At 36.5% G+C, this 26,817-nt stretch overlaps 1 protein-coding gene across 2 annotated transcripts in view; it reads right to left on the bottom strand.

Annotated features, from left to right (window-relative positions):
* Positions 1-26,817, bottom strand: part of CRIM1 (cysteine rich transmembrane BMP regulator 1) — a 169,959-nt gene that overhangs the window by 84,223 nt on the left and 58,919 nt on the right. The window contains exon 3 of one of the 2 annotated variants that reach the window (XM_064648597.1): positions 2,676-2,918. The exons of the other annotated variant lie outside the window; for it this stretch is intronic. Coding sequence (XP_064504667.1) covers positions 2,676-2,918 — 243 coding nt within the window. The remainder of the gene's footprint in view (positions 1-2,675; positions 2,919-26,817) is intronic. 2 annotated transcript variants of the gene reach the window in all.

The following is a 26,817-nucleotide window of genomic DNA, read 5'->3' on the forward strand; positions in this document are numbered from 1 at the left end:
AAGAACTGTAACTCCCAGCTTAAACTAAATTCAATGCACATTCACTAAATTCACTGCTCATGAATGGACAGTTACACACAGCTTGTAAGAATAAAGGAGGTTGATTATGGCACCAGACCAGTTATTTCACCTCTGAGTTTTGTAACTGCAGCAAAACAATGAGCAGGACATACTTATTCTCAGCACATACCACACTGTGATGAGATGCTTGGTGGAGCAACAGGTAAGAACATTTAAGATATATTACTCTGGACAAGCATTTGTCCAAATTTGGGCAAATTTGGACAGTCCATAGACAAGTATGACTAAGCTACTAAGTTTCTTCACTGTTCATTTTCACTGAATACCAATGCCTTTAATTGTATCCCTAAAGTAAAAGTCGCAAAAAAAGAAGTGGATCTCAAAATAAAAAAAGTTATTTTTATTCTAGCATTTAGTGTTAAGGAAACACTATTTTCTTTCAGTAACTCAGTTGCCAATCACAGCATTTGAACATATGCAGATTTCAGCAGAAGGTTCCTAACTCAAATGCCACAGTAAACTAGAGAGCAGTGATATCTTATTTAAGGAACAAAAATAAACACAATTTATGCTTTAATTGTGCAAGCACTTTATCTTGGCATAAGGCAGCACTGCCGTCATAGGAAGCAGTCCTCCCAGCTTCTGGCAATTTGTTTGAGGCTGGTCAAGCAGACAGAGAAGAGCAGGAAGAGCATTCTGGTAGCAGTACTCACAGAACTAGAGTTTTTGGGTCTATGGCAAAAACTGGAAAACATTTTTCTCTGTTTGACACGCAAATTCCATCAACTTGCTGACATATTCAGGAAAACTCATGACATCAGCTCCACAAGAAACTCTGCATGAACACCTACCTCCCAGGCCTTATACTGTCCACTATCCCATTTTTTTTCCCAGCAACATGGCATTTCAGTCATAATTCATATAGTTCAGTTCCCCTCCAACTCTTCTTTCCTACAATTCTTCAGGATACCAAGTCAAACTCTGAATACAAAAGGTCTATTCCAGGCCTCTCAATTTCTAACCCCTGTTTGCAAAGCTCTACACTTCCCTTAAATCTCATTAGTTTCCTTCCCCAATCTCTTCAAAGCCTCTACTCTTCTATCCTCCTAATACGCATCTTCATGTTTCCATTCCCATGTGCCTTCAACTCCTAAAGTCCCTATAGCAAATAATATGAACTGCTTCAGAAAACAATATACACACAGTTACATAAATTCACTAATGTGACAGAAAATCATATTCAGTTTGAAGATTCTGTAGCAAGTTAAAACAGCCTTTAAGAAGTAACCTCCGTGGGTAAGTCTGGACGGACTTATTGCAAACTACAAGATGGGCATTCAAATAACAGCTGGGAGGACACGATTAGAGCTAACATCTACTTTGAGAAAGATAAATAATCCAATGTCAGCAAGACAAAATTCAGTAAAGGCTTAATTAAGTGTATATATAGGAAGAATTAAAATGTAAAAATATAGTGGTTCAGAAGCAATCATGATACAGAAAGATCCTGGCATCACAGCATTTCACTAACTAGAAATAACTCTAGTAAAACAATTAAATCTTATTTAGAATTTTGCATGAGAGACAGAAAACAATTATTCTACAGTATTTAGTGCTGATGAAGACTCTCCGAAAATACTAGTCTGTTTTTGGATACCACATTTTAAAGAAATGTGGATAAATGGAAAAAACTTATAGAAGGGAAACATAGCAAGGCAGGAGTTCAAAGGAGCTATGTTATAAGAAACTACAGCTAACTCTAGATGAAAGAAGCCTAAGGTTGACAAAATGTTCCAAATAATTATAGTAAAAATTATAGTAAAGACTTGTTCACCAATTACTCAGGACAGGAGAAAAAAAAGTTTGCCTAAATTTCCATACGGTGGGATTTGCATTGGATATTAGGAAAAAAAACAACACAAAGAGAAGCACTAGAAGATACAAAGACTGTACAGTCTTCTTCTCTGGAAGATTTAAGAAAATTTAAACAAGCATAGGAAAAGCAGAGTTAAACATAGTTGAACCTATTTGCCTACATGATTTTGGATTATACCATTTTACATGCCTGTTTTCAGCCCTCTGTTTTCATTATTCATCTTTACCAAAGCCTGGATCAAAGAGTGCATTACATCTTCCACTTCACTTGGAATAATAAATCACAAGAAAGGGTGTTCTCATGAAATGGAAGATGGGTAAATATTGAAAATGTTGTAAAGTTTTTCAGTATGCTCCTCCATAACCATTTTGCTCTCTGGTTTTTAAGGGTCATCACTTGATAATCTGGAGAAATCTTAAGATAGAATTCATAATTCCCTGTCCATGCACAGGGTATATCTACTATGAAAAATCTTTGTATAACCTAATCAGTATATAAAGTATGTCACTTGCACTAGTAGCATTCACAGAAATGCAACAGTCTTTAGGTTACTTTTCCCTTGCTGCTGAGTTTAAATTAATGTTTAAAGAAAAAAGACAGTAACATTTATCATAATATTTTTTTAATGATACTGGCCACATTTAATAACTTTAATTTTCAAGAATCAGAATAATTCAGAGGCTATATAGGCTTTATTAGACATAATTATATAAATTACTTTGCTTGTCAGACAGAAAAAAACCTGAAAAACGGGAAAACAAATTGTGTCTGCTTTTACCTGGTTTGCATTCATAGAGGTCACAGCATTCCCCTGGCTTTCCTGATGCCTTAGAAACCAATATATTCAAGTAGCCGGGTTGGCAAACCTTCCTCAAGCAGCCTGCAGGATTACACACGCAACGGCTTGGGAGTGGACAGCATTCACCAGGAGGAGCATAACCTTCAATCAGGATGGAATCTTCTGGACAGCGAGGAGAAAACTGGACCTCACAGCGGGCCTTGGAGCAATCAGGTTTCTCTTCTGAAAGGGAGAGAAAAATCAGCATGCCATATGTGTCAGTAAAACACTGTACTGAAGCTGTAAACATGAACTCAGCTAAAGCTCCCTTTCTTCTCTTCCCCCAAAACAGTAAAAAAAAGAAACAGTTGCTGCTGAACTGATTAGTAAAACTTATGGAATATACTGAAAAAAACTATAGGTATTTGCAAGATGACAGTTGCCTTACGAAGTATTTTACAAAATTCTAATTTGTACAATGTGCTTGACTGCTAAACCCACACAGCCTCAAGAACAGCTGTGAAGCTACATGGTTGGCCGGGACATTTAGAAACTACTTGTCACATCATGTCAGCTCTGAAGTTCATACTTATACTTCAGTTTCTGAAGATTTTGGATTATGAGCAACTGATTTTAACTGATTGATTTATCAACCTGGACTGAGCTTTCACTTATTCAAAAAGCTAGTTAAAAGTTCAACACCTAATATATTTGCAGAGGCCATACATTAGCAGAAGAGGATTTTTTCTGTACACGCTCCCATATTCACATTAGAAGCATTGTTCCTATGTACTTTCACAGCTTTATCACTAAGAGAAGAGGTTTGACTATGGTGATAACAAGGTTTGATGATGATCCTTATGGGTACCTTCCAACTCAGGATATTCGATGATTCCTCCATGTACAAGTACTTTATATTTTTTCTTACAAGCAACAAAGATTACTAGCTTATATGTGCTACTATCTAGAGTCATAACTCTTCTGTTATAGTTAAAAATCCCACTACTTCCATCTATCTTCAAAACAGCCTTGACTGGATATGTATTTTGCCTAGAACTTTAAATAACATTTGTAAGATCAATGTTTTTCTGAAACCTACCCTTATGTCTTATCTGCTTTATTAAACACTGTTCAGACTGAACATTACTGGTTAAAGAGGTTCACTGCAGAATAATAGATAACATACTAGTTTCAGTATTTTACTGATAGTCTTTAGTTTACGGATATAACAAAAGGCTTGATATTTTAGCTGTTAAAATTATTTTTGTTTTCCACTACATGTAGTTCAACATTTACAGAGAAGTGACAGAACTGTTGCAGTAGCAGCCCTTGTACTTATGATAAGACTCTTGATAGACTACTTGTACTCAAGATAGACCCTTAAATTCAAACTGTTCATTGATCTGCCTTTGCATTATGCATCCAGCAATCTTCTGATTTCCATGACTAACAGATAATCCCATTGTCATGCAGTCTCTCTCATGAAAAGACAAGTTTACCTACTATTTTTTACTTAACTGCAATCAGATATATGCACGTATCTATATGAAGATATGCATTTCCTTAAGGTCTGCTTGTACTTGATCAATGCAATTGGTCAAATCCAAACAATACAGATACAATTTGACCAATGCAATTGGCCAAATACAATAAAAACTGTGTTTGACTGATTTGGTCAACTTTCAGAATGGCAAGTTTTGTCAGAAATGCATGTCAAACTCTTGGAATTCTGACTATTCAGGACTCTAGATATATCTCTTTTGAAGACCTATGCAAAGCCTACTGTTGGAGTTGGTAAGATCACTTAGCAAAAATACGAAAACAAGGATATATCATAATCAACATGTAGGACACATCACAAAAAAGAAGAGAGAAATTTAAAGTAGAGAACCGTGACAAGTATTATTGTATGAAATGTTCACTCAGTGTTTCAGAGTTATCTTTGATAGTGTTTTCCATGTCATTGTGCCCAACGTAGTTAGTAGCAACAGAATAAATAAATAAAGCTAGCATCTCTTTCAAAGGAAATGGTTTAAACATAACCACCACCTTGCAAATATATGTTCATGTTTTAATACCACGTAACATAACACCAGTAGATATTTAGGAAACAAACTAAAGGCTTTCTTTTCAATCCTGTGTCACTATTACTTTTGTATTTCATAGTCCTGAAAACCCTACTAATAACTCCGTACTAATACTAATGTAAATATTGTGCTTCCAAGTTACATCTCAAACTATGTACATGTTGAAAAATTCCCTTTCCAGTATACAAATGCAACTGAGCAACAGGAAAGTCAAATATATTAACCCAAGCCGGATCAGCCAACAGATAACTATCTTTCAGCTTCCCAAACTCCAGCCCACAGCAGAGTCAAAAGCAGGCTAAGAAACTTTCTGCATATCATGATTTGATTCTTGATTTAGATGTAATTTTCCTTTATGGAAAAGAGTTACTGGTTGAAATGATATGTGGTCAGCCATAAATTAAGTGTTTTCTTGTACACTCCCTACTTCATATTTTTGAATGTAATCTTTATCTAAAACATGAAAATCCTGCAGCTCCAGGTCTGATCTGCTAGCATCATGCTACTGTAACTGCATCCTGAGTCCAGAACTCACTGCAATATAAGAAGGTGGGAGTTCAGTTTTACTGCATTTCAGTAAAAGCTGATAAGGGCTCCTCATTTTGATACCAACTTTGAATAAAAGAGACAATAGTTTTAAGCAACCCATTCAGAAAAGTTTCAAGGTTTTTCTTTTTGTTATCTCAGCAAATGGCAAGATCTCCATCCACAGGGATTCATTATACTAAACTTGTTTACCTTTTCATTACTTCATTGAAGAAGGCATCAAAATTTAATTTGTTCTCAAAATAAATTACAAACATTAATACAGCCGTAAATGTCACTGCTTTAGCCGGATTCCTGATTTAATTCCATTACATACAGCTATTTAAGATTTCATCAAAGAAGAAGAATTGTTTAATAGCTCTTTTTTCCTTTACTAACAAACACTTCTAGCCCTTACAAAAGGGACACATAAGAAAACACATAAGAACAAAATAATTAAAAATGCATCAACAGCCTCAAAAGACTGAAAGGCAGGGTAATGGCAAGCCGCATTCCACAAAAAAAACAACTGTGAAATCACTTGCCAGTGATATTTCTGCTAACTTTGCCCCTTTTATACACCAACAGACTATTTCAAAGCAGCTTCTCAATAGACCAAAGTAGATTCACAACAATAGCCTACTGCTTCTCTGTCAAATAGACATACACTATGAAGCACTGACCTGTCTCCTAGATGTTGTTTTAAGCTACTGTATATTATACAAATCAGGATCTTTGAACCAATGTCTTCTAAGCCAGACAAGGCATCAGGACTTAAACTCCATTTTATTATCTATTCTGATAATAAATAAAATATAAACAAATACTATGTGTCCCTAGAAACAAGAGAACTTTTTTCCAAAGTAGTGTATCAAACCTAAAAATTAGACTTTTGAGCAAAGGGAGAACTATATAGATATGTGACTTACTATAAGATAAGTTAATACAGCAAATATATACTCATTTCTGAATAATGAGGCATCTTAACAGACTACACTACAAGAAGATACATGTCACATTCCCCTCATCCATAGTGCAAATTCCTTCACAAGAACAATTTCATACAATCCTAACTGCATGGAAAGACAGAAGAATTGTTATAGCAGATATCTGCTTTTGTAACTAGAGGTTGTACTCAGGACACTTATCACACAATCTCCCTGCTCAAGCAGGATCATCCTAGAGCACATTGTACAAGACTGTGCAATACCTCTTTGGGCAACCTGTTCCAGTGCTTGGTCACAGACATAGTAAAGTTCTTCCTCATATGCAGGTAGAATTTTCTATGCATCAATTTCTGCCCATTGCCTCTTGTCCTATTGCTTGGCATCACCGAGCAGAGCCTGGCTCCGTCCTCTCAACACCCTTCCTTCAGATACTTACAAACATTGATGAGGTCCCTCTCAACATCTCTTCTCGAGGCTGAACAGGCCTAACTCTCTCAGCCTTTTCTTACCAGAGAGATGTTCCAGTCCCTTAATCATCATTGTTGCCCTCTGCTGGACCCGTTCCAGGAGCTCCCTGGCTCTTGTACTGAGGAGCCCAGAACTGGACACGGAAATCCAGATGTAGCCTCCCAAGGGCTAATTAGAAGGGCAGGATCACCTCCCTCAACCTGCTGGGAATGCCCTTCCTAATGCACCCCAGGATACCACTGGCCTTCTTGGCCCACAGCTTGCTGTCCACCAGGACCCCCAGGTCCTTCTCCGCAGAGCTGCTTTCCAGCAGATGGGTCTCCAGCCTGTGCATGGAGTTATTCCTCACCAGGTGCACCCCCTGTGCATGGGGTTATTCTTCACCAGGTGCAAGATCCTGCATTTGCCTTTATGGAATTTCACACGGTTCCTGTCTGCCCATCTCTCCAACCTGTCAAGTTCCTTCTGAAGGGCTGCACTCTGACGTTTCGGCCACTCCCCTCAGCTTTGTGCCACCAGCAGGTTTTCTGAGGAGTCATCTGCCAGTTCATCCAAGTCATTGATGAATAAGCCAAACAATACTGGGCCCAGTACCCACCCGTGCAGGACACCACTAGTGACAGGTCTCTAACTGTGCCACTGATCGCATTTTCTGGGATCTTCTGTTCAGCACCTCACTGTCCACTCATCCAGTCCACACTTCTGGAGTTTGCCCTAAGAGGCTATTGTGAGAAAGTGTCGAAAGCCTTGCTGAAGTAGAGGAAATGGAAAAAAATATAGAACTTAATCACATTTCAGTCTCTCCTTTAAAAAAAATGAAAGCATTAACAAGGAGAACAATCACTTGTCAAAGATGCATCCATCAAGCTTCTCATAAAAGTCTGAACTGATAACCTACAACCCACAAAGAAAAACTTAGATGGCTGCAAACACTGCCTTTATGTTCCAAAAAGGAGCATTTCAGATAGCTACACAAAGAACAGAAACTATCAGTTGGTTTTCTGACGAGGTTTCTCTGTGGGACGCATTCTCTTTATAGCCTTTCATCAAACACCATTGATGCTGGAAACATTTTGGTATCTCTGACACCTCAGAGCCCACAAAGGATCTCTACACAGTTAGAGTCTGGATCAATCAAGCTTTTACAAACTACCTATTCTGCGACAGAGAATTTTTTTAAGAAATTCAGAAATGTATCTGGAAATATAACATTTTTCATAAACTGAACACAATCCAAACAGGAAAACTGACATTTAGATGAATTCCAAATAAGACTTCTATCCTCAGAAACAAACTTAATCCCTATTCTAAAAGGTTGCCCTACAGACGACTTAATATAAAGTTCTTCAGTTTAACAGTGACAGTGCAAGTTTTAGGTATAAATTACTACTGGTACCAGTTTTGCATTTCAAGACAGACTTTACTTTCTGTAGGTCTGAAGGATCAGGCTTCCTTGCTGTTACTTTGCAAATAGGCTGCAAAAAGAACCTGCTGTTATTGAGCACATGGTAGAGGACACCCTACAATTACCAAGAATCATCAAAGTTACAATGTATAACTGAAAAATAACAGCTGACTAAGTTACAATGTACTATGTGCTTTAATATTAAGACAAGGATCGTTCACTTAAAAAGTCAGGATGTCTCAAAAAACTTTCACATTTTTATCTCAGAAGTGCACAGAAAAGTTCAGCATCTCAGAAGTCAAGGCATAACAGCATTCAAACTGACTTTTCACTGCAACCACAGTATATTTGTTATAAAGTGCATGGGGGGAGAAAAGCAATCTTCAAATGATAGAACAATAAGAAAGAAATCAAGATATGGATTTTTTTTCTTTCCATTAACTTTAAAAAGAGTGTCTCATAAAGCAACAGCTATAAAGCCAGAACTTTCACAAAGTTTCTCCATATCAAAAATTAATACGTATTTTTAAAAATATGTTTACCATGACCATACAAAGTTATTATGGAGAAGTGGAGGTATAACGGCAAGTTAATAAAGTCGTAATGTTGAAAGTAATGCTTTCTCTGAGAGAGGGCAGCTTCTTTACCTTCCTGAAAGGTATTACGCAATACTCAAACTGGATACTAGTTTGGATATATTTTTATTAAGACAGTCACTGAATATAGGAGGGGTTTTTTTATTTGTTTTGTTAAAGCAGAGTGGTTGTAACAAAACCCAAACAAGCATACACCACCCCCACTCTAATCTTTGTTAATACCAAAGCACTACAGAAATAAAAATGGTTCCTCAATAAAAATTAAACACTTCACTTTCACCTCTGTTTCAAATTCTTTTCCTTCATTATGTTTGCATGCTCTGCTTTGACACGCAGAGAAAGTATATGCCAAGTTTATTTAATGAGAAAAGCAGAACAGTTAAAGCATTGGTTAGTACAGTGAAAGGATCTTAAGTTATAATCTAGTGTGGGAGAAATAGAGAAGAAAAGCCCCAATAGGGGTGGGAGGGTCTTCTCATTCTTCAGGTGAAAAAGAACAGATCCATGCTTCTCATGAAACCATTTCAGAGAGGGATTTTTATCATTTTGTCAAAGTGTCATGGGATGCTGTTACTTGGTGGTCACCATAGAAACAAGGACAGAATGTTTTATCCGAGGAGGGGGCTGAAGAGAACTATCAGATTCGGGTTCAAACGCTTCCACTGAGATATTTAAACTGTCCTACACCTGCTTCTTTAAAACCAAGTTTTTAATATGTACACATATGGATATACACATATGTACGTACACACAGATGGAGGGAATGTGTTGTTTTTTTCTGTTAGGTCCCTACAAAGAATACAGAATAAGAAGCATTTTGAAATAGCCAGCTTCATATGTTATTTTTCAGAGCAGTTCAAAACAGAATGTTTCATCAAGATGAACATTTTGAATGACTAAGCAAAGTAATGCACTACGGTTGGCAAAGGTGCTTTGAAGGCACATGTTGTTCAGCTTTGCATTTTTGTTTCACTGTAAACAATTTTTGTGAAATCTAGGCTAAAATACAGCCACTTTTACTGTACAGTCTTTGAAATACATTCCAAACAATAGGCATACTGTATTGTTTTACAGTGACAGGAAGGAAATATTAAAAGGATTAGGGATAAACAAGAAAAATGATTACCCAGCTGAAGCAGTCAGACAGACAGGGATCGATATTGGAATGCAAAATACCCAAAAGGATTTTAGAGAATCAAAAGGGCAGTTATAGTAGATTAAAAAATGAGATTACCTTACACATACAATATGCGCAGTACTGTATACGGATGAACTGCTACAAATAAAAAAAAGGAACTACAGCCTAACCTTTTACCTAAAACTGAACTTTATTTAAAATCAATTCTGTTTTCTAAACAAGTCTTGCTACACTTTCCAGGATTCTGGCACCCTCGGGTTTATGTACTACACAGTGGGGCAACCTATCTAACCCATATTATATATTATCTTCTTATAAGCTAACAACAAGAGCCTGCAACTAACTTGGGTTAAAAAAGTCACACTCAAAAAGACAGTCGTAGATACCAGTTGTATGAAACATCCACTCATTAATACTCATCTTTGCAACATGGTATTCAATATAGATTTGCCAAAGACTTTCCATTTCAAGGACCAAATAACCAGAAAAAAGGGTTATACCGCTCAAGAAAGACAATAATCCCATTTGGATAGCAAAACTATTACAATGTTATAATTCCAATTCCTGAACTAGTTTCTATTCCTATACTAAAAATATTAAAAAGAAAGGTGCTAACTCAAAACAAAACAAACAAAACCCCAAACCTCACACCAGAATTGCAAACAATCCTGAACCCAGACTGCTGTCTTCCAAAGGAAGAGTTAACAGACTCAATGAGGACCTGTCAGACACCTGCATCTAAATGCAAATGCAAGTTCTATAAAACTAATAACGTCTGGGGCAGTAGTTACATTTGGGTTCAGACCTCCCAGCTCACAGCATTCCTCTGTTAGGCTTAGAAACAGTCAGGTCTTGAAAACTCAAAGGTAGTTTTACTTTTCCTCCATTTAATTAAAAACCTGCTTTCAATGGGTATGCATTAGCTTGACACCAACAAGTTAATCCAAATCAATAATGGACAACATTAGCTGACAGAACTGGACATAAGCCCAGTCCACTGCACAGAACACAGAGGAAGGTGTGCCATCCCAGGGGCAGGATCCAGTTTTATTGTTAACTGCACTGCTTTCAATAGCAATAAAGCACCTTTAAACTTCAGTAGTGAAAATCCTCCAGAAGTTAGTTGGAGAGATGAGCAGACAGCTAACTACCTGCAAGCAGATTAACAGATGCGTTGCCTCTAATGTAAAAAAAATAAAAATTTAAAAAGTGTTTTCAATACTGTTATGATTAGAATAACACTGTACATTGTGATTTCTCTGTATAAGAGAGGCTATTATACTGGATGAATGGTACTACTCCTACTATTGCTCAATCTTTTTATTGGCAAAACAACTGAAAATTCCAAAGGAAGGAAGAGTATGTAAATAGTAATGAGGTGATCTCAACTAGAGATTCAAGACTTTAAAGAAAATCAAATCATTTTGGAAGTAAACCAAAAATGAAAACACTAAATTTATAATCAGTATAGACTTCAACAACATACAAAAATGTACACCAGTAATAAATTTACCTAAAGCAGAAAGTATTATTTATTACAACAGTATATTCAGCTGTGAAAACAAAAGTAATGCTGAATGAGTACCAAAATGATGATAAAGTACAAGTATTTGGAACAATTCTGCTTCATACAGCTTGAGAAAAAAATATAAGCTAGCTGATACTGGGAGAAATAATCATAAGCATTCACTGAAGGAGAAGTACTGCAACACACATCTGCGACAGGGACAAAGGGATTTGAATTTGAGGACATACTGTCCACCTCACAAAGGACAAACCTCTGGAGGCAGCTCAGGATGTAAGGAGTACCAAACAACTTGCTTTACCACATAATTACACCCAAAGTAGTAGTCTCAAATTGCTGTTTGCTTCCTAATCAGTCTGAAAACATAAACATAACAAGAACCCAGAAAACACTGCATCACTTGCATTTGCAATAAATGCAAACTACAATAAAAATAAAAACATGATTTTACAAAGAATAAGAATTCACATATGTATGAAGCTAGCAATTGAGATTGGACTGCAGGCAGGACAAGTTTTCTAGAGCTATGTTACAATAGCAACTGAGTTGCAAACATTAACTTAGAAATGAGGGGTTTGATATTCAAAGAAATGCAATTTTTTTTTCCAGTGAAATTGAATCAACTCCTGTATGCCCTTCAGTATTTTGTTTTGGTATTTTAATAAAAATAAATTTAAGATATGCTTTATTTTAGTTCTCTCTGATATTTTTTAATGTTGAAAAAACCCACCAAAACCCTAAAAGCCAAGGCCACACACAGTAATGCAAGGGCCTAAATGCCTTAAGATACTTCTGGCAAGTAAATTCCATTATTCAAACTAGTTTTCCTAGCTATTATGTTCGAAATGCCTCTGTCTGTTTCTTACCAGCTTAACCTCTGTTTCTTAGAACCTTAAGCACATATTTTTAAAATTCTCTCACAAAAACACTCAAGATGCTTAATTATCAGGAAAATCAACACTGTTCAACATTTTGTTCTTCTCTTTGCTAATCTAAGATACCACAGTCATCAGAAACTACAAAGAGAAGTTTCCTTCTTTTAGGCAAGGAGAAAGTGACCGCTTCCAATGGTGAAGGCCAATACCCAAGTGTTTCAAGACATTTTCACACTCTAACTGCTATGGTTCATCTCTCTTGACTTCTCTGGGTTGGCTTCTTCCTAAGTTCTTCAAAATACCCTGTCTAAATTTAGAATTGAAACACATTTGTATTATATAAGGTTTCCGTATAACCAGAGATCTTCCTGAATTTTTACTTTTTTCTTTATCTTTTTTTAACATTAACATTTCTGTTAAATTTGTCTCCCTAGGACCAACTACTGTAACTGTTTCTTTGCAATTAATCAGTTACCAAACCTGCATAGTTATGGAATAAAATTTCTATGCATTACTTAGGACAACAGAAAAAAACTCTACCCATAATAAGAAATATGACAGCAAAGCAAAAGGGGACATAATAATTTAGGCGAAATCTATACTGACACAGTAAATTTTTATGTAAAAATTTTTGGTGTCTTGCAATGTAGAGATTCTATAAACTTTTTACCATGATTCCATTTACCAGAAAAGTTGTCAACATGAAGGAATTTAAACAGTCCTCCAGAAAAAGCAGGTATCAGTTTTTATCAGATTTATTTTTGCAGAGAAATGACACTTAACAAAACTCTATTTAAAAGCATTTCATTGAATACAGAAATGGTGGATATTCCACACATAACATTATCTTTCCTCCAAAGACTAAGTCTTCTAATAAGCTGCCATATCTGTCACTAATGCATAACCATCCCTTAAACAGACTAAAGACCACACAGAACTAGAGTATGGGAAGGGCAAACGAGTTGCTCCACTCTGCAATACTGCCACACAAAACTCCATGTAAGAAGCCAGGTCAGTTTTAAGACAAGCTGAGAATCTTGAAATATCCACAGTCGTTATTCCTCAAATAGTCACTAAACAGGTGCCTGCACAGGGCTATGCAGGTGCATAAATAAAACATCTGACGATACCAATTAAACTCAGCTTCCCGTCCATCACACATTAAATGCTACTAGATATCACCACCCTCTTGCAGCATCCCTTATTCTACCTCAAAGCAACAACATCCCACAGAGAGAATTAAATGTCAAAACTACAAAAAACCATAAAGTCAGAGTTTACACAGCACTGAGCTTCTGTTAACACTAGTACAAGTATGTTGCTGACTGCAGTAGTCATTAAACTTGGACCCCTCTGCTTCGAGCTGGATAAAAGCCAGCACCTTTTATTACAAACAAAAGACAGCAAGTCTGGAAAGAGACCAACAATCCTATGCCAAATATATAAAAATAATCTCTCAATTTCAGAAGGTTGTTGGCTGCAACATTCTTCAACTAGATTTAGTTTCTGATCTCATTTGAAGCATACACTTGTGTATTACATACCTGGAAAGTTTGTTTCCAAGAGCAGCTTGAAGGGGAATGATCTAGATGACTGCAAGTATGGTAATCTGTTTTTCCCCAAGTGCACTGTTTGGATTACTTTTTTTAATCATAACTAGTAAAGTGTACCACAAATTACCCTGGCTCAGACATTTTTTCTGATTCTTTACCCCCTGCTTTTCTTATTCTTTCTTCTTCATTTATCTTTCCTCTTAAAATATCCAGGGTTTTTTATGCCCTCTTTAAAGCGAACCTCAAAAACTCTTTACTTCACATCTTTTCTAACGTGTCTTTCTTACTATACATCTCCATCAGTACAATACACAGCAACATGGTTTGTGTAACAATCTACCTTAATATAAAATACTATTTTCTCTTACACATCAAAGATAAGCATATTTGTGGCATTTTGCATACCATGACACAACTAGAAAAAGAACAAACTAGGAAGTTCAGATGCAGAAGTTTTAAATGAGAACAGTTTCTTAGGGCACTTTGGCTAAGCCTCAAATGCAGATTAAATTTACAAGCACTAAAATGCAGGTTACATACCTTTGTGGAACATTATGCATAGTGACAGAAGCTACTGACAGAAAACTGCAGATAAAATTGTACTTAAGAAGTAAAGTGAAGCAAATTAATATTATTTCCATTAAGATTCCTATGATGGCACCCCTTGCACAGATTTGGGATTCAGTCACCCCCAAAGCCATTTTTAGATCAAATTTAGTGCAATGCATGGCACAAGAATTGACATGCTCAATCTACATTAATCTTACATATAAAAGTTTGCAGCAAACAGGCTAGTTAGAATTTTAATTGGGAACTGTTGCAAACAGAATAATTCTACTGCTTGAACTAGACTAATAAAAATAGATGAAGAAAAGAGTTGAGGTTGCTAGCAAACACTAGGAAGTTATATCTCAAAAGATGCAATAATCCTTACAACCATGATACTGCAGTGATCATATAAACTCACAGTATACATTTAAGAATTCCCAAGGCTGAGAACTCATTCCTTCATATAGAACAAGCTGAGAACTGGCACTGCAGGAGTCAGCAAAGCCTGAGCAGTGCTGACCAGATGTCATGGCTTAGGGCTGGTATTGCCCAATTTAATACTCCCACTAAAAACCAGGACACCGCTCCCCCTCCCTCCTCCTATTGGAGGCATAAAAGACAAAGATCATGAGTTAAGAGCAATTTACTGGAAACAGCAATGAGACAAGAAAATGAACAGTAACAGCAACAATATTAATAAGAAAAGGTATAAGAAAAGACACTATTCACACAGAAAAAAACTCCAATAATAGACAACATCAAAGGCTCCCCGCACCACATTTTCTCGATCAGAAGGAAGCTCTTCTCCCTGGAAGAGAGTGCCTTTTCCCCAACCCCCAGCAATGATGTGAGGTGGTGGCCATGCCCCCTCCCAGCTACCACAAAAAAAGTAATCCTGTCCTTGCTGGAACCAGGACACCAGGAAAGCCTGTTCAACAAAATAACAGCAGAAAGTAAAAGCTACCAAATAACCTTATCAAATACCACAGACACTGATGCTTATGCATCTCAAAGCGAAGATTTCTTTTCCCCTATTTCTTTTCCCCTATTTATATTTATATAAAGAGAAAACAAAATCTAGTATTAAATGATGAGGTGTCTCACATGACACTTAAGATGTCATGTGACTCCTCCATGGTACACCTCAATGAACTGTAAATCAGCAGCACCTAAATGAAAAAGAATAAAAAAATGCTTCTCTACTCTCAAAACTCTTTAGTTAAAGCAATTGGAGGTGCTAATTGTCAATGAAGGCAGTATTAATGAGGTGATTTTAAAGGAGACTTTTCATTAGCACAACTCAAAATGCACACATTTTTCAACAAAAAGAATAAGGTGCATAACATACCACTGAGTATTACTGCTGACAAGCAATTCTCCTCTAATCTTTCTTCTGATCTATGCAATGAATGCACTTTCTCAGCATAGAATAAATACTTGTTTTCATGGAGCTCTGGATCAAGACATACTAAGAGTTATCAGAAGTCTCTGCAATATAAGCATGCAGGAAACACAAGTTTAAGTAATACTAATATCTCAAAAATGGTAAAATAGGATGCAAATAGGTCAGTTCTGTCATCTGCATGCCTTCTGAAGTATGCCTCCAGAATCTCATCAGCATAAGAGTACTTGAAATACAACAGAAGAAAGTTAAAAATTTCACTCTAAATTTCTTACCACATTTCTTCCCCACACACCGTGACCCACTAATGCCTTAGGTGAATGCTTGAAAGGAAACAAAGCTAGAAAGTTTAATAAATCTCTCACATACTTAAGTTGCAGTACTGATTCTAACCTTACACTTAACCCAGCTGATGTCCTATAATACAGGATTTTAAATATCACTTTTAACACACTAACCTTCTCCACTTTCACACAATTTTCCTGAATTATATTGTAGATTCCAAGACGTTTTAAAATATATTTAAGCACCAACTGTTTTGGAAAAGAAAGCTAAAAAGATAAAATTAAACTGAGTAAATTTCATGTTCAGGCACAATTTCTATTATGTTGCAAAACAAGCAAAACTTAGATCACACATAAAAGTGGGCAGTAGGACAAGCTTAAATAACCCGTAAATGCACAATCAATGTCTTTGGTAGTTAATTATTTATGGTGCAAGATTTAAGAACAAATCTTCAGTTAGCATAAATTGTCCTAGATGCTTGACTTAGCAAGGATTTAAAAATACTTGTGTGTATTTATACTGTCTCATGACTTGCACATTACAACATGGTAACTAGGAACACTGACTTAAAACAAAACAAAATCAAAAAACAACAAAACCATCCCAACAAAACAACAAACAAAAAATCTCACCTCCAAACAAATTTTAAAAAATGCATCACAAAAATAGAAGAAAATGCACAGAAACATACCAAAGGAACAGAGAGGCTTATATAACTAACTGGCCAAACCAAGAGGCATCAAATGTATATAGAAACGATACTCCAATGCACAGAAAATTCAGAAGACTTAGGACCAAATTTTAGTACCACATTTAACTGGACTGAGTTTCTTTCTATTCCTAGTTTCAGTAATTCAGACAAGCCATTTTGGTCATTTCACTCCCCAATTTACCATCCATTTTATCAACACAATTGCTTCATAAGTGCAGGGGAACTTGTTCCACATGTGATAACATGCTTCATGCAACACACAATCCTTTTTTCAGTTAAAATTCCTAGATGCTACAAAAAAAGCCTCCAGAAACATTCCAACCAAAAATACCCCCAAACTTTTTAATATGTATCTGAAAATGCTATACAGCTGCTAGAAATTCTGAATATTCAAGAAAAAAAATGGCAAAGTTTTTCTTCAACAGGAAAATTGTATCTGAGGATTCATCCTTTACTAGATTCAGCTGAAAAGAAGGTAACACAAAGTACTATCAAATGCACATTCACTGATCAGTCACTGGCAAGTAGTTGTGAATTGCAGTTTTGCAAAGAAACTTCCATTTACCCAGTGTTTGGTAATCAAAATTCAGACTAAACCAAAGTATGATGTATCCATTTTTCTTCTTTAAATTAACACTTAAGCCCTAAGCTATAGACTCACATGCAGTTAGACAGTTTGCTAGAATCATATTATTCTTATTGGAACAAAACACACTTCAGTTAATCGTTACTGAACAAGTTTTTCAAAAAGGAGCTGCTTCAAAGAAAAGGTAGAAGAGCCAACACTGTCCCAGCAGTGTTTTACTTTATGGAGTAAATTTTCAAGCTGTCTCTCAAGCTGTATAATAGGAAAGAAGATATAGATATAGGAGATACAGACAGCAGCAAAACCAACTGCAGAGTAAGAAGCAGGCAATGTATTAATGTCTCATAGAAACTACCTGTTCCAACTGTCATCACACAAAGAAACAGAAAAACAAACCCTAGCAGGTAATAAGCAGTCCAGAACTGCTCTCAAGAATTATAAGCGCTACTAAGTAAAATTTCTGAGCATTTTCCCTAAGGCAAGTAATTTCCAAACCGTCAAACCAGTTCTGAGACCCTCCATCACTTTTAGTGAGGATCTATCCTTTCCTTACTGCAGGGTAATTCCAGTCCAAATGGACATTTTGAGGTCATCTGGTCCCATCCCTACTCTGGGCAAGGCTGATGCTGGCTGGTCAGCTGCTCAGGTCCAAGCGAGTTCAGACAACCCTGAAGATGGTAATTCTACCTCCTCTCTGAGAAGCTTGTCCATCTGTTAGATGGTGGGATGTGCTTTTTGAGGGTAATCTAACTGGTATGTTCCTTGTTGTAGCTGACGTCCAATACTTCTTATCCTTCCACTGTACACCTTGGTGTATAGCACCAAGCTATAGCTCTTCTCTGTAATCAAACAGGAGGCACCCGAAGATAGCAACAAAGTCCCTTCTGCTGCTTCCTTCTCTTTAGACTGAACTAAAAGTCTCCTGCATGCAGATCGTGTTCCCCAGCCTCCTACTCAAGCATCCGTCTTGCATTAGGGATCCCAAAGCTGAACCTGTGCTGTAGAGAAGATGTGAAGTGCCCACCCGGCTCTGCTGGCCGCGCTCCTGCTCGCAGGCTGCAGTTGGCCGCCTTCACCGCCAGGGCACACTGCTGACTCGCGATCCGCCGCCTGCACCGACAGAGCCCTTGTCACCATAAATCACCGCTCCTGCCTGCGACAGGCACGACAAGTCCTCCCTGGACAAGTTCTCATGAGGACAGAAAATCTCTACAATGAGTAACACAGTGCCCCACTGTGGGATTTTAATTATTAGTAAAACGTTTTAAGGTAGATTTTCCATCCTATCATTGCCACCAGCCACATAGAAACTTCAAAGTCTTTAATTATTTTACTTTGGAGCTAGACGTTTATGACCAACAAATGTGATAACGGAAGTTCAAAGACATGTATTTTTGATCTTAGATTCAGTTTTTATCCTCTCTCCATCTCAGTTATGTCTCCTGAAGCTGTTCAAACGTTCAGGAGCAGCACAGGTGTACACACTGCAAAAAATAGAAATTAATTTTTTCCACAAATTACTACTGCAGTGGGGAATTTATGTGCTCCTCATCTCTTAAACTGTGACCTGAATTCAACTTTACCTGTAGTAGACAAATCCTGAATAAAAAAAGAGGAAATTTTCAGAGTACTACATTTTGTTTACTGCTCTATTAATAGAGAAGTATTTATTATTTTTTTTAGGAATTCCAGCTTGTTTGGGCTATGAAAGAAATAATCCTGTCTAACATTTTGTAATCTAGCCTTTGCAGTTTGGTATGCAACATAGTCTCCACATATTTTGATCAGATGCTCTTTTCTGCCCTTGATTTAAATATTAAATTAGAACTTAGCTTAATTTGTTAGGTAAGAGAGATGGACACTAATGTGGACACTAATGTGCCCATAAGTTTCCTTATGTTAATATGTTCTTCAATAATTTACTGACTTGATTTGACTTAAGGGGATAGTGCCAGAAGCACTAGGGTGAGTTATGACAACCTTCCCTCTCATCTCAGCATTGCTATTTCTAGTAGTTAAGCATAGGGTGCAGGGAGGTGTGCTGTTGTTCAATACAATTCTGTACTGAATGACAACTGAGGAGAAACAATAGTACTCTCCCCCTCAAATTCCAAGTCAAATTTTCCCCAAATATTTAATATAAACTTAAATTACCCCAGAAACTCATCTGCTTCCAAGCAAAAAGCCTGAGACCTAGGAGGCTGGCATAGTCTAAGAGTTATATCCTCCACCTTCACTCAGTCAGTGCAGCCCCTCTTCAGATGCCTGCTCTTGTCCAGGCAAGTCTGAAAAGACTACAGCCTTGTTTATACAGGTCAAGTAGAAGGCACGTCCCAACATACCAAACTTTGATACAACAGGTTACATTCTTCCAGCTAAACACACCCTCCTTCACTAACAACCAGTCTTGCTATCACAAACTTTTGATTACATTGAGGTTTACCACACATGTTGTGGTAAATCAAAATGACCAACAGAATAGCTAGACAGATATGTATTATTCATAGCTACACTGTGTTTAACTAGTTTAATGACTAGCCTACAGTAACCTTGTCTTCTAAGAACCCAACATAAGAGAGCAAGACTTCCAGTAAAAAATAATTTTCATTTCTACTACAAAGCCCTTTGTCAAGACTTGGTTGTGAAAAACACTGGAATAAAACAAATACACTTGTATTCATACTCATGGTCACAGCTTTGTGTTGCCCTGTAATACCAGTCACATGGATGCTCCAATAGTGGATGCAGTTATTATTACAACACATAGCATTGTAGTAATCATCTTAAAATAAAGTTGCACAGTGGCCAGCAGTAAATGGGTGACATTTATTATGCTAACAAGGCTCAGATGCTATAGCTACATCCCTTTTGAGGTTCAAGAACACTATCATGTTACAGTTAGATAAAAATAATGATCTATTTTACAATGGTGCAAAATGAAAATTATTTTGGTAAATTTTTAATACCTCTGTTTCTTTCAGAGATTTCAAGTATTGTTTTTCTTTATATATATAATAAATTAATACATTATTATAGTATCTAATATAACTGGTGTACTAATATATTTTTATTTTTATACATACATTAAATTCAGATCTGTATACTGAGCAAGAGTAAATGGGTAATGCATCACTTAAGAATAAGAACACTGGAACCTGTTATGTTCCCTTTTAGAGTTAGAAGTACTTGCAATTTTTTTGGTTTTGTTGTTTTTTAAATAGAAAATAAATATTCCTTGGACTTTAAAAGAAAACTTACTGAGGACATATTGACAGGACACTAGAATCTTGTATATTAAAAATAAACACTTTGCATATTAAGCAATACCTAAACATCATCTTTCAGCATATGTCTGTGTGGAGTAGAGAGATTTCAACTCTAGCAGGCTCACTGCAGTCTCAGCTTCACTAGAGGGATTCAATTTCATGAGCAGTAGTATGAAACAAATAGATTTCTGTAATACTTTAGATGCCAGAATAAGAAGTCAAAGTGAAACACAGAAGTAAACTGTCAAACCTAACATGAATATGGTGAAGTCTTCAAATACGCAAGCAAACTCTCAGAGCACACAACATGCAACTGGCAGATCTTGAAAGCATGTGAGAGTCTAGATTACTACTTCACATTAACTTCAAATGTTCAGCAACCAGATGAACCTTTCAAGACTTCCTTTTGATAAACCTTCCTAAATGAACTGAGAACTGAAGTTATGTCATGGTTTTATCCCAGTAGGCAGTTTAAGCACCACACAGCCACCGGTTCACTGCCCACCCAGCAGCAGGGTGGGCAGAGAATTGGAAGGACAAAAGCACAAAAACTCATCAGTTGAGATAGAAACAGCTTAATAAGGTAAAAAGGAGAAGTGTAAAAAGAACAAAAACTCCTCAAACAAAACCCCCACAAATGGTGCAAAAACCCCACAGCTGCTCATCAACAGCCAGCTGATATCTCCAGCCACTCCTGGAGAAATGGCAATGCTGGCAAACCTCCCCATGTTTTGTTGCTGAGCATGATGTGGAATACCCCTCTGAGCAGTTGTGGTCAGCTGACCCGGCTGTGTCCCCCCTCAACTCCTTGTGCTCCCCCAGATGACTTGATAGTGAGGTAGCATGAGAAGCAGAAAAGGCCCCAACTCTGTATTAACAGTGTTCAGCAATTACTATAATAACAGTACATTATAAACACTATTTTATCACAAATCCAAAACATAGCCCCATACAAAGTACTACAGAGAAAATGAACTTCACCCCATTCTAAACTAGGACAAGGTAACACCAGAACTCGGCTTGCAAGGTTGTATCCCACTGAATGCAAACACAGGTTACAGCTTTACCCACACTGAAGTACACCTTTTAAGAGATTAACCTTCTCTGGTTATTCTGAGATATTCCAAGAAAATTAGAATTTAGTTAAATACTGTATTTTCCTATTAGAGGAATGTTTTCCCTGCCAACTCAGTTGGTTTCCAGACCAATTCTATCCATGCTAGTTTATGCATTTCTAAGCCCTACTACTGTTGCCTAGTAAATAATAAATGCAGAAACATTTTACTCCATGATAGAAACAGTAAGAGTTCTAAAAACACACAAAATACAAAATGCATCTATAGATCCTTCTGAATGTAACTTTACATGTACCCCATGAATTCAAGGACTTTCTTTTAGAAAGTTGCATTTATGTTTAGAATAGAATTTGCATCATTTGGAACTGTATTAATTCATGAATAGGAAGGATATTTATTACATTCACCATAGATTTACAATGCTTGTAAATATTTTCTAACGATAAAACCTCGCAGGATAGAGGTTTCTATCTGGACCAACACTACAGTGAGTCAAGACCTAATTTGCTTAGTAAGCAAATGATAAATATATGAAATCTGTCAATTATTCCAAGCTTGGATTGCAGAGACTGAAGGTACAAAGACACAAACCTTCGCAGATCTTCCTTCACATCTTCTCTTCAAACACCTGTCCTTATCACTCCCCCATCTGTTCTAGTTCTTCCTTTCTGAATTCCTCCCATTTCCTCATCCCAGTCACCTCATGTTTAAAACTTCCTAGTTCTCTCCCTCTTCCCTCCCCTTCTTCAGATCCCATCCCTATTCCATTTAGTTGAAAGAATCTCTTTCCACACATTGTCCAAGTGCGAGTAGAGAAGAGCTCAAAAGTCTGTCCTTGCTTTCAATCCTTACACCTGACAGAGATACAAGACTGTATGAAATCCTCCTTTGCCTTCTCATGTCCAAAAGCACACTGAATCCTCAGAGAACTAAAATGGGAAAACTTTTTTCTTAAATCTCTACTGAACCTTTGCAAGCATTTTCTGAATGGTTTATATCCGGGCCAACTACAAGCAGTGTCTATTTTGACAGATAATGCCATATCAAAATGTAAAGAGACAGCTGATAAAAGAAAGAATACAATGAATACAGATTCTCTACCAGTTATCTCCAAGTAGAAAAATCACTGGTGCCAAAGTTAATTTTGAGGTACAGAGTTGTTCTGAGAAAGCACGGCAGGAAGCTTTTGGTGGTTTGGGTTCTTTTAGGGTTGGTTTTGTTCTTTTGGGTTTTTTTTAAGTAATGAACATTATACCGTACTCAATAAAAAAAACCAAAGAAAACAAAACCTAAACTGATTATTTGCTCTGGGATTGTACTTTGTTGTTCTTACTTTGGTTTTAAATCATCCAGAAGCAGATGCAGCAAGAAGCAATTCACTTTTCATGTTTGAAGTCCAGCAATATGCTACACATTTAAAGACAAAAACATTTAAATTGCTAAACTATCTCAACACCAGTCATAACTCCCTCCCTCCCTATCTCTCTCAACGTGGGAAATGCCACCAAAAACAGAAGAGCAGAGCAACGACCAGGGCAGCTTTGAAAGTCTTTTTGTCCTGTACTCTACAATGCACACAGAAAGAAACACACCTCATCTGTCATCTTAAGACTTTTAAGTGATACATTTACCTAGGTTTAAAGGCATACATGCAGAAGCAAAAAAATTAGAACTCATCCTTAGCTGGAAAGCAGATTTGACACACACAGCGAAACAACAGACAGACAGAACCCAACAATTGTCTAAATACCTTTTGGAGACAGTAACATAACGGAGAGGGTTAGTAACACCAAATTTGCACCTGAAACTTGATATAAAACAGGGTCCTGACCGAGTCACTAACATATAGAGAACTAAACACCCAGTGTACTTGCACACTGTTTCACACAGCATGGCTGTACCAAAACCCAACCACATTAATGCCCTAGTGGCATAATCCACTAAAATTCAGGCAACTTTGGTTGTTGCTGGTTCTCTTGAATTCATCGGTATCATGCTAGCAAAGTTATCCATAGTGCTTACACACATGGACCACTCTTTCTGAGACAAATGTATGAAAATGTTACACTTTTAATAAGTACTTTATAATTGCCATATTGGTTCAGCAACAAATTGAAACTGGGTAGGTCTGCAACTGTACATTTATTCTCCTCAAAACTTCAGCAAAACATCAGCAAATGAACAGTGAAGGTCAACTCAGATTTTGTATAATGACATTTTCACAGAATAGCACAAAATGATGAACTCTTTACTGAAAGGAAAAAAGTTGTAACTATTGCAAACAGAACTAAGGTGTTAAGATTACGTACTGCACCTGAGGTGTGCTCTAAAAAAGTAAAAGTAAGTTAATTGTAAGGACTTTACCTCAAACATCACAAGCTAGCCTACAGTGATCGAAGGACAGAAAAGTACACACAAGCAGTCACACCCTAAAAAGTAAGTAAATTTACACTCCCAGCTTGCACTAAACACTAAGATAAAAAAATGTCATTTGCTGTCTGTGATTTTATTTTTTTAAAATATTGTATATATACATATACTTAAAAGTATAAATTAAAAAAAAAGGCATGCTTTCAACCTAATTGCATCAGATTTTAAGAAAACAAATTTGTAGCACGAATGCATTCTCCCCGTTAAATTATAGGTTTAGTGACTGTACCAGGCATGATACAATTGAAGCAACTACACACATGTATGAACACAGAAGCTAACTGCATAATCCAATGAAGTATAAAGCACAGCAATTTCTTTGAAAAAATAAAACCACAATACACGAGAATGATGACTAAGAAGGCTTTGCCCAAATATCAGATAGTAAAAGCTTGACTTTTTATTACAAAAGAGAAATTTATAGAAATACCTTCTAGAACACTAAACGAGCAAACAGCAGAATGACTACACAGACCCAAAATGATTGGCAGGATGTGACACCATGTGCATGTGATTTCTATCTTTGCAGTTTCCAGTAACAGAGGTTATAAACATCACATAGACACAGAGCTAGAGCTCCTGTGGATATGGGAACAACCAAATCAACATACTTGAACTAAGTTTCCAGGCTCATACCAGAGTTACAATCTTAATACCAAATGAAATTGACATTTTCATAATAAGAATTTCAAACAAGATAGTTTTTTTATTTCCCATTTGTTAGAAATAGCAAATATAAATAGCCAAAGAAAAAAGTTATGTTTCAAAGCTTATTCAGATTAAATATGACTTTTTTTAAATTTTACTTCAGATTTTCAATTTGTCCTAGAATTGGTTTTCCTATGCTGCAAAATTAGCTTACTGTTTAATAATTTTTGCCCAAAATTTTCTCATTAATTATAAAAATCAAGGTTTTGAAATTATTTAATATTCATATGCATAGCCAGTAACACCTTTTCATATTTAAGAGCAAAGAAAATATAAGTAGAAATGTACATGCAATGTACAGTCACCAGGAAAAATATTTTACTACTTCAAGCTCTAAACAAATATCATTACATACAATGTTTAATATTCTATTTTATATTAAAAGTGGAGAGAAAGTAAATAAATTACTATATCTTATTTTGAGACAGTTGTTAATGAATAAAATTGTCCATCTGTTCATATAAACATAAGGTTCAGGCAATTGGAAATGTCCACATTTTGTAACATAAGTTTATTTAATCCTGTATAGTCACTTCAGCATCACTATATGGCAACTTCATTACATATAAAGAAGTCTGCCTTAATATTACTTTACAATGAAGGAAGTTAAATATAATTGATTACAACAAAAAAAGTGCAATTGATGTATTACTCGTTTAAGATTGTTAAATAAACTTTGGAGAAAACACAACAAACACCACCTCTGTTCCATTATCATCACCAGTGCATTTTTTCTCACCACAAAGCATACTGGTTTTTCCCAGATACTTCTGACCATGCTAAACTATGCATAACATTTGAGATACATGCACTTTTTCCTCTGAAAAGATACAGAAGCAATGGACTACTTAGTTGTTTTCTTTAAGAATTCAAATGGTAGGAAGATTTCCAAACAAGGAAGCTAAAAGCCCAAAACAACAAACTCTGCTGCTTATCCTAAAAAGACCCTTCTCTCCCCCTTAAAATACACACATGCAAATCCAGTATTCTGCATCAGTAGCCTTTTATGTCCCTGAAGTTCATATTATAAAAACAAAGGCTTTCAGGAAGCCCCTGATACATCAGGTTACACAACAGTGCTACATCATATGATGCAATTTCAGTCAGATGGGGTCTATAGGTTTAGTCTATGTTGTTTTATATATATATACACACACATATATGTATACACACACACACAGGTATATGAACAAAAAACCTGCAGAACGTTATGTCATTCTGGAAAACCCACTCATTAAAATCATCATTGAATTTGCTACAATATTATTCATATATCTGCTACTAAAAATAACAGCTATGAAATGTATTGGTAGATTTTTGTTCTGCTTTCTATTGTCACTGGGAAAAAAAAAAAAGAGCTACCAGACCTATATCTCCATAAAAACCATGCTACATATTTCCAGAGTATTGAAGTCTCTTCAATCATATTCTCATTTGTCTGCATCACCACAAATGTGGATGAGAAAGAAACACACATCAAGATCAATCAAAAAAGCTTTACTGTATTCAAAAGAAAAGGTGTTTGCTATTGCACTGGGCCTACAGAGGTAGCCAAGAATGCCTCCCTCAGGCAGCACCACTGAAGTAGGCTACAAGGAAACGAACAAGAAATACTCAATTAAGTAACTTAAGACAGAACAGTTACTCAGAGGTACAACACCTATGTAAAGAGTTAATTATGTTTGATAGATTGTGAGGAACAGCACAACTGCAGAACATGGCAAAGACTGAGAATAATCCTGATCTTCAAACCAGAAAAGCTGGATACTGAGAATCACTGGCGTTGACCACAGGCATTCCCTGAGCAAACTGGGCTTAGCCTCTTCACAGCACCAACAGCACCACAGAAGCTGCATGAAGCTAAGAAATAAAATATGTAGCTAATGGAAAAAAAGTCAATGTGTTATCAGTCTGCGACAGAGTGTGGTGCTGAAGAACATGCTGACAGCTGTCAATTGAAAACACATCAAAACAAAACCGCAAGCAGGTCGAAGTCGCCTTCACCCCCT

The sequence above is a fragment of the Pseudopipra pipra genome, chromosome 3, assembly GCF_036250125.1.
Source record: "Pseudopipra pipra isolate bDixPip1 chromosome 3, bDixPip1.hap1, whole genome shotgun sequence".
NCBI lineage: Eukaryota > Metazoa > Chordata > Aves > Passeriformes > Pipridae > Pseudopipra > Pseudopipra pipra.